Source organism: Labeo rohita, unplaced genomic scaffold, assembly GCF_022985175.1.
Source record: "Labeo rohita strain BAU-BD-2019 unplaced genomic scaffold, IGBB_LRoh.1.0 scaffold_2202, whole genome shotgun sequence".
NCBI classification, from domain to species: domain Eukaryota; kingdom Metazoa; phylum Chordata; class Actinopteri; order Cypriniformes; family Cyprinidae; genus Labeo; species Labeo rohita.
Window position 1 is genome coordinate 1 of NW_026128443.1, and position 9,163 is coordinate 9,163.

At 37.2% G+C, this 9,163-nt stretch overlaps 2 protein-coding genes across 2 annotated transcripts; one reads left to right on the plus strand and one right to left on the minus strand.

Annotated features, from left to right (window-relative positions):
* Positions 1-50: 50 nt before the first annotated feature.
* LOC127159487 (plexin-C1) lies at positions 51-1,804 on the minus strand (the record flags this gene model as incomplete). Its single annotated transcript, XM_051102294.1, has 3 exons — positions 629-1,804; positions 365-490; positions 51-185 (listed from the first exon to the last, which is right to left on the minus strand). Coding segments are annotated over exons 1-3 (1,161 nt in total), but the record flags the coding sequence as incomplete, so codon positions are not given.
* A 1,189-nt stretch (positions 1,805-2,993) lies between these two features.
* On the plus strand, positions 2,994-9,157 carry LOC127159488 (plexin-C1-like). The gene is made up of 12 exons (XM_051102295.1): positions 2,994-3,984; positions 4,082-4,207; positions 4,985-5,119; positions 6,429-6,529; positions 6,643-6,751; positions 6,840-6,999; positions 7,086-7,197; positions 7,275-7,368; positions 7,495-7,524; positions 7,626-7,759; positions 7,850-8,029; positions 8,420-9,157. The coding sequence occupies exons 1-12, from the start codon at positions 3,109-3,111 to the stop codon at positions 8,622-8,624; spliced, it is 2,262 nt and encodes a 753-aa protein (XP_050958252.1). The 5' UTR covers positions 2,994-3,108; the 3' UTR covers positions 8,625-9,157.
* The last annotated feature ends 6 nt before the right edge of the window (positions 9,158-9,163 follow it).

Genomic DNA, 9,163 nt, shown 5'->3' on the forward strand with positions numbered 1-9,163 from the left:
ATACTGTATATATTTTTATTGTTTGTTCATTGCACATTTTTAAACCTCACCTGATTCTTCAGAGCGATGTAGATATGTTTGAAACCTACTGGATCAAAGTGCATTTTGGGAAACACTTTTCGTTCATCATCAGATTTGTACAGCACTATTGGACAACCTGCTGTGAATTTCTCATCCAACACAAGCTAGAAAAACAAACAGAACAGAATTACAAATCATGAATTATGATTGTAGTAATTAAAATGCAGAATTAAACACCAGCTTAGAGCTATAAGTTTAATTGGAAATGGTGGGGAGATATTTAAAATGAAACCTGAGACAAGTAAAAATAAAGGCATGTTTGAATGAGATAGGTGAAGCAGACCTTTATGAGTTGGCCATCACTGGTTCCTATGAACAGCACAATCCAGGGTCCAGTTCTAACTGCTGCCACTGCTGACATTGAGCTGTACTTGAACACCACATTGAGCGGCTGAAGTTCACTACCACTCTGAAACACAAACAACAAAATGAAACTTTATATGATTCTAGTGAATAGCACAATGACGTTTCATGTTACAAATGTTATTTACATCTCAGTTAAAATTCTGTTCTTATTTTTAAAAAGCAAATTAATGTAATTTCCAACCTGAGAACCACATGGATTTTCACCGTAGGCGCAGAACCCGTTCACATGACCTTGAACGTTACTGATGTCGTACAGAGCCAGCGCGCTGTTCTCCGGATCCTGCTGATTCTGTGCACTGAACACACCTGCCCAAATAACACTGTTCACTGAGGGAATAACAGTGGAGGCGACGAGCACTGGACGAACTTTATCACTGCAGCATCGTATTGTTGCAGCCTGTAGGGATCTGATGATTTCTGTCTTTTTTCTTTTAGAGCTGTTCATCCACAGGACGAGCACTTTCCTCTCATAGTCAGTCTTTGTGTTGAGAAATAAGTAGGATTCTGAGGGCGAAACTTGCTGGAATCCATTAACAAACTCCACATCTCTCACTGTGCTCTCAATGATGGCCTCTGACATTTCTGCATTTTTTGAAAAAATCCCACCTTGTTGAGACTGTAAAGTGCTACGCAAGGTAACAACAGTATATATGGTATCTTGAGGTTTTGCATCATCATCCTTTTTCCCAACCAAAAGGTATCTATCGGCTATGAAGGCAACAGATTTCTCATCCTGTCGCGGTCCTACTAATATTTTACTTTCATAGTAAATACTGTTTGTAATGTCATTTATATCAAGAACTTCACAATATCCATCTTCAAAAGTCCCACACGTTATCAGAGTGCCGTTGGTGTCAAAAGGCACCAGAATGTTGACTCTATTACCGTGAGTTGCATTAGTGATGTCTTTCCTCTTCTCCTCATATAGATCGTGTCTCATCTGATGTAGTCGATGGTCAGTAAGAACAAACAACTTTCTGTTACCAACTACAAAGTCCTTAATGTCTCCATCGAAGTCATGCCAATCATCGCAGATGCAATATTTCAAAAGTACAATTACTCCAAATATGTATCCTCTCATCTTTCATATCTGATGAGCAGCTGAAGTTTAAAGATCTTGTCAGCGATCAACTGCGCTCAGACGCGTCCACTCGTGCAGTGGATGGAAGTGAAAGCAGCGGCTCTGAGGATGCAGATGACTTCCGCGCAACACGCCAACAAATCTGTAGCCCTGATTGCGACATTTAGATGTTTTATAGGTTATGCCATTTCCTGATGAAACACATTTCATGTTCAAACAGAAAAAAACGAGTCAGGAACAAGTCTGTACTTATGAATTAATTGTACTGACAACAGACTATGTATTTATTAGTTTTGTGAAGTTCTGCAGTTCTTTAGTTAGTCTACTGCTGCACCCTTGTGGTACACAAACAGCTTCATATTTAGAAAATAATAAAATAGTTAAAAATAGAATGCATTGCCATTTAGATATATATTGCCATTTGAGCTTTGAAAGTGTTTATCTATTTCTATTTTCAGTGTATCATAACTAGTATCAAAATTTAATTATAGAGAAACATTATTTGTTAATATGTAGGTCTATATCATTTGGTGACAGTCTCTTGTCGCCATCTACATGTGTTATAGTAGTATAACCTACAGTAATATACAGTCCCTACATTAACGAGGTTAACTAATTTATGAACATTACTATAATATCTATTAGGTGATTTTATTTACAAAACAGTAATTTTTTAAATATTGGATCTAAACATAAGTAAAACATTAACTTTAGACATTTTAAGGTATTAAAATATCGACAAAATGATAATGAATTTTTAAATTAAGTGATGTGTGCTTTCAAGTAAAGGGGAAAAAACAAAGTGTTTAATGTTCACTTATGTCGGACATTTACAAAGAGTTCCTGTTGTTGTCACTGGGGCTTTACCCTTTTAAAATGTACACTTCTGTACCTTATTTACCCCTAAATGTTACACATTGGTACCTTAAAGGTACATAATAGTACTTAAAGCATTTTGAAAAAGCACTTTTTGAAAGTAAACCACCCCAGTGACAACTTTTGTACCTTTGTTTCTGAGCATGAAGAGCAGAGCTTGTGGTTTGGTTAGTGCAATGGTTATACTGTAGAGTTATGGTGCCTAATTCAAAGAACTCAGATTTGATGCAATTCAGATGAGATAGTAGTATTTGTATGATTAAGTGATTCTGTTAGATACAGCTTTTAACTTTTAACTAACTCTGTTTTACAGTTAACTGATTTTGAGACTCTACAAAGTGTACACTGTTCATATACAGCCATTGGCCCCTCCTCCAAAGGACACTCATGTGCACAACAACCACAACCTGAGCACAAGCGCCACTCTTCACCACAAATTGCAACCTAAAGACAGACATATACATGCATACATATTAACTTTGTAATCTTATTACACGTTTTGCAAAAATTTTTTGAATGCATTGAGTAAAAGTTCAACACAGTACCCACTGCACGCAACAAATTTTTGTCTGTAGTTTTTATACCCCCGCCCTCATCACACCATGTTGTTTTCACTTCCATCCACTTCACAAGTGGATGAGTCTGAGCGCAGTTGATCGCTGTGACAAGATCTTGAGACTTCAGCTGCTCATCAGATATGCAAGATGAGAAGATACTTACTTGGAATATTTGTACTTTTGAAATATTGCATTTGTGGTGATGTGGTCAGCTTTGATTCAGACATTAAGGACTTTATAGTTGGTAACAGTAAGTTGTTCATTCTTACTGACCATCAACTTCATCAGATGAGACACGATCTGAAGGAAGAGAAAAGAAAAGACATCACTAAAGTCAACATTCTGGTGACTTTTGACACCAACGGCACTCTGATAACATGTGGGACTTTTAAAGATGGATATTGTGAAGTTCTTGATATAAATGACATTACAAACAGTATTTACTATGAAAGTAATATATTGCTAGGACCGCGACAGGATGAGAAATCTGTTGCCTTCATAGCCGATAGATACCTTTTGGTTGGGAAAAAGGATGATGATGCAAAAGCTCAAGATACTGTATATTCTGTTGTTACCTTGTGGAACACTTTACAGTCTCAACCAGGTGACATTTTCTCAAAAATAGCAGAAGGATTATATGCCATCATTGAGAGCACTGTGAGAGATGTGGAGTTTGTTAATGGATTCCAGAGAGTTTCGCCCTCAGAATCCTACTTATTTCTCAACGCAAAGACTGACTACAAGAGGAAAGTGCTCGTACTAAGGATGAACAGTTCTAAAGAAAAAAAGAGAGATATCATCAAATCTCTACAGGCTGCAACAATACGATGCTGCAGTGATAAAGTTCATCCAGTGCTCGTCGCCTCCACTGTTATTCCCTCAGCGAATGGCATTATTTGGGCAGGTGTGTTCAGTGCACAGAAGGATTCAGAGAACAGCGCACTGGCTCTGTACAACATCAGTAACGTTCAAGGCCGAGTGAAGGGTTTCTGCCCTATTGGTGACAGGCCATGTGGTTTTGAGGTCGGAAACTGCACGTTGCAAGATAAAATGCATATTGTTTTATTCACTTTTTCAATTAAAATTGTTTATATAAAGTTGAATTTTGATTGTGTTTCAGAGTGGTAGTGAACTTCAGCCACTCTCTGTGGTCTTCAAGTACAGCTCAATATCAGCAGTGGCAGCAATGAGAAGTGAATCCTGGATTGTGCTGTTCATAGGAACCAGTGATGGCCAACTCATAAAGGTCTGCTTCACCTCTATCTCACACACTTGTGCATTTATTTTCACTAGTCTCAAAGAGTTTCCATTTATAAATACCTAATGCTAAGCACTGTTGGGCAGTAACGCATTACTTTGTAACGTGCTACTGTAATTTGCTTATTTTTTTAGTAACTTAATTTAACGCATTATAATTTCCAAATGAGTAGTTAGAGTATAGTTACAAGCATGCGTTACCGCTGCGTTACATCATTGCCAGTAGAATGTGTTTTAATATCTAGATTGTAAAAAGGGTGTTGGCTAGCACACATAACATACGTAAAGGTAGGCAGAGTTTCTATTTATAAAACGTGTTTGCAGCATTGAACAATGTTGATTTCTGGAATGCAATGGGCGATCAGAGAACCCATTCACCTCTCGAAATGCTGTGCATTCTGCAACCACGTATGCAGCAGCCTATTGCTTTTAGTAAAAACAGTGGTTTGTGAATGTTGATGCTTTAATAACATATTTTATTTTATGCTGGATGTTAGGCAACACACAAACTTAGTATTTCACTTAAATTTCATGGAGGATGTACAGAAAAAAATAATGTAACTAGTAATGTAAGTAATTACTTTTGAAATAAAGTAATCAGAACAGTAATTTGATTACTTTTAAAAGGAGTAATCAGTAATTTAATAACATTTTCAGAGTAACTTGCCCAACACTGATGCTAAGCCATCCAGTGTTTAGCTCTGCATTTGAACTACTATAGTCATAATTCATGATTCATATTTCTGTTCTGTTTTTTTTTTTTTAGCTTGTTTTGGATGAGAAATTCACACCAGGTTGTCCAACAGTGCTATATAAATCCGATGATGAGCAAGCAGTGTTTCCCAAAATGCACTTTGATCCAGTAGATTTCAAACATATCTACATCGCTCTGAAGAATCAGGTGAGGTTTTAAAAAGTCAGTAAAAAGTGATACTCCATTTAAAAAAATGATTTAGCCATGGTTGTAGAATACGCTGGGGATGTAGGGAACATGTCCAACACACTTTTAAAGGAGTCTGGAAACGTTTGAAGACGCATTTAAACTACCAAGTTTAAACTCGGGGCACCATAGCAATCCTGAAAAATCCTGAAATGTTTTCTTCAAAAAACGTAATTTCTTTATGGCTGAAGAAAGAAAGACATGAACATCTTGGATGATAAGGGGGTAAGTATATTATCTGTAAAGTTTAGTTCTGGAAGTGGACTTCTCCTTTAAGGGGCGGGTCCTTTAAGGCTTGTGAGCTGTTATGATTGGCTAACGTTATTGCTTAGGAAACAGTATAAATGCCCCGTCCCCTAACTATTGCATGTGAGTGTTTGACAACATGATCAAAATAAAACTGTCATTTCCAGCCAAACATTATGAAATAATTTACTTACCGTTTGTGATGCAGCTGCAGTCAGATCAAGTACCGCTTCATCTTTCAACAAATGTTTCTTTGTGAACTTTCCATGACACTGTGCCTCGTTTACAAAACAAAATCCTCTAAACAATCCTTAGACATGATCCAGATTGCCATTAAATATAAACTATCCACTTGTTTCTTATGCTGGGGTCCTTCTGATATCTGTACAAACACGCAAATGAGCTGTTTAAACCAAACACCTCAAAGCGAACGTTCTTTCACTCCATTTGTCCTATTGACAATAGACTTAAGCATGTGGACTGTGTGAGAAAGTGAACGCGCATCTTTATCCAGTGTAGACAAGATAACGGCAGTGATTGTAATTTCTATTTGCTTTTGACACTACACTCACATTCAGCACAATCAAGTGTCAGACTTTAAGCGACTGAATGCAAGTGGGCGGTGCCTATGGTGAGAAGAAGACCTTGCACCTTGCACCTTTTTCTGTTTAATTACATAAATGCATTTTTATTGGTGACAAGGACACTGTATGTTCTGAAACTTGCAGCATGTATTAGCATGCAAAGACCTCTTCTATGTGAAAAGATCAAGAGAAATTTGGTTTCTCATGTCATGACCCCTTTAATAAAAAGTAAGAAATAAAAAAAAAACTCAAACTCAGCCTTTGATCTCACTCTTTCTAAAAATTGGTACTGTATTTAGTATTGTTGTTCTGATTGCAAACCAGAAAGCATAAAGTGCATGTTAGAAGGAGCTTGAAATAGAAACAGAAAAGTCACTCAATCCTAAAACCTTAAATGACACTAAATGTCTCTTTCTGTTTATGTTTCTTATAAACTTTAGTTAAGAAGAGTGTCTGTGGTTTCATGTGCTAAATACAACACTCTGAAAGACTGTAGAGCTGCTCTGGATCCTCTCTGTGGCTGGTGTGTGAACAAACACAGGTCAGTTTTTATCGTGGGATTTTCACATATTACACCTGATATCTGCTGTAGGCTGCATCTACACTAATAAACAGTTTTGTAGTAATATATTGGTTGATGCTGTTTTTATCTAGATGTTCTACTCAAAATGAATGTTCAAATACTTCATGGGTGTCCATCCCAAAAAACTCTCTTCAGACACAGCTGCTTTCTTTTCATATGGCAGAGAATTCTTCTAGTGAGGTAGACAGTAAGAGTTTTTTGTTAATTATCATTTAGAAAATATTTAAAAGACCACTCTTTACCAGCCATTGCCCCCTCTTCTGGACAGATTACTCTACATCTTGCCTTGAGCCTAGAGAGCACAGGAAATCCTGTCTTCTCATGTGCCTTCACTAAAGATGGTGTAAACTTGTGTGATGGGTCTGAGCCCCCTGCAGCTTTCCCAAACTGCTCCTGTAGTTTTTCTGACCAGCCACTACATACTGAAGGTTGGTTCTTATTTAGTCATACATGTGCTATTATAGTCAGAATATGATTATTTATAATCATGAACATTTATTTGCAATCTGTTCAGGTTTAAGAGTCTCTGCTACTGTTACTATTGAAGATCAGAAGATCACAGAGACGCTGACACTGACAAACTGCTTCAGTATCACAGATAATTTACCAAATTCTTCTTATACACAGTGAGAAAAATATCAGAGTGCAGAATAGTAACACAGAGCTTATTTTTTAAAATAACACATTATGTGCGTTTATGCAGGTGTGTGCAGTGTTTCTCAGCTGGATGTCACTGGTTCTCTTCCTCTGAATGTTTTGATTGGACACATGGAAGTAGGCCACAGTTACACATACAGGTGAGAAAATGTGTAACCTACAATCCAGTGCTTTAGTATGTGGGTATTGGTAAAGTGCATGAATTTCATAAAGAGTTTAGGAAGTAAATGCATCACAGAGAGTTCTCTCACTTTCTGTCATTTTAGGAGGCATGTAAATATCTGCTCTCTAAGATGGTAGGAACAATTTGCTTGTAAACTTAATTTAAAACAACAGTTGTTTTCTCATATATCATTCTGGCTTTTCTTTACTGAGTGAATTTTTTTGTGTTTTGTAGAAGCCAGAGATTCTCTCTCTGGAGCCAAAAAAGGTTTCTTTCCATGGCAGAAACAACATTTTACTAAGAGGAAGAAACCTGGAATCTGTCACTAAAATCCGTATTCAAGGGAATCTGGACTGTATTTCTAAAGAGTGAGACTGTGTGTTTGTTTAGTGGTATATGAATGTGTGCAGATTCAGATAAATGACAATGTATATCTGTACATGAATGTTTCCCTTCAGATTTCCAGTGTTTGATCGTTCCAGTGACACTTTAAGATTCCACATTCCTCCCAGTGCAACTAAAGGAACAGTGAAGGTTTCTGTTGTTACTCCTGACGACCGTTGTCATGGTAACAGCATCATCACTTACAGTTCTCAGCCCAGCTGCACTGGAATACAGCCCAACGTCACCTGGAGCAGGTCAGACCATTTCAGACCAACTTTCAAGCTCATGGTAGTGAATCTTATGTCACATAGAAAATTTTTTCATGAGATGCAAGAATGTTGTTTATATGGAAAAATGAGATTTGCTACGTAATGTTATTATATCCAGTGCTTAACTAGTCTTAGTCTTTTTTAAAGTTTAGTAAGAGCAAGCTGATATCTGACAGCCAGAGCACTATTAATAATTATTGCAGGTTTCACTTTCATAGGTTTGAGGAAATGTTGTATTGTGTGTCTGTGTGTTTGTGTTTATGAAACTCAGATAACAGAAGTTAGCAGTTGGAATTAAAACTTTAATACTTTACTGTAATATTGTTTAAGTGTCATGTAGTAATGGCTGAAATTGTTTTTTAACTGTTCATGCAGTGGTGGAAGGAAGATTCATGTTCAGGGCAGCAATATGGAATTAGTGGAGTCAGTTACTGTCCTTCCCTCTAATAAAGTACTGAAAACGCAATACGACACAAGCTCGGGGGTAAGATGTACTCATTATTCTGCAGTATCTGACACAGATGTCAGTGTAACTCCAGTGAGTATTCAAAAGTCCCATATTCACACATGTGGTCTATGAGGTTGAGGTTATTCTAATTTGTCCCTTGAGATTCATTTATAATGTTGCACATATCAACCACAGTGTGATGTCACTATAAGAAGGAAGAGAAAATGAGTCTTGTTGGCAGCTTGATTTCAATAAAAGATTGTTTTGCAGTGAGGAGGATTTTTTGAAGTCTGAAACTGAAAAAGCTAGAGAAGAGGATGACCAAACAATCCATAGAACAAAAAATCTGTATTCCATATTAAAAAAAAAAAAAAAATACTAAAGTCTTAAAGATTTATTTTTAGCATTTTTACAATAGGACAGTAAAGACTGACAGGAATCAGGCCGCAAAAAGAGGGAGGCAGGATTGGGAAAGGTCCTCAAGTCATGACCAATGTTGCCAAGTCCTGGTTTTCCCGTGGAATTGGGCTACTTTAACGCTATTGCCGTGGGTTGTCCACGAGTTGAAGTGACCCTAATAACCCTGACTGGGGGAACTCCGCCAAAAAACGTGTATTTTACCCTGTGGAACAGGGGATCCCCCTTCAAAATGTGGTTGTGTGGGTTTTGTT

Excerpts from the sequence above, each read along its gene's own strand:
- LOC127159488 (XM_051102295.1), top strand. The coding sequence starts at position 3,109 with ATGAGAAGATACTTACTTGGAATATTTGTACTTTTGAAATATTGCATT. Across the intron at positions 3,985-4,081 it reads ACAGGCCATGTGGTTTTGAG|AGTGGTAGTGAACTTCAGCC; the intron begins GTCGGAAACTGC and ends ATTGTGTTTCAG. Across the intron at positions 4,208-4,984 it reads GTGATGGCCAACTCATAAAG|CTTGTTTTGGATGAGAAATT; the intron begins GTCTGCTTCACC and ends TTTTTTTTTTAG.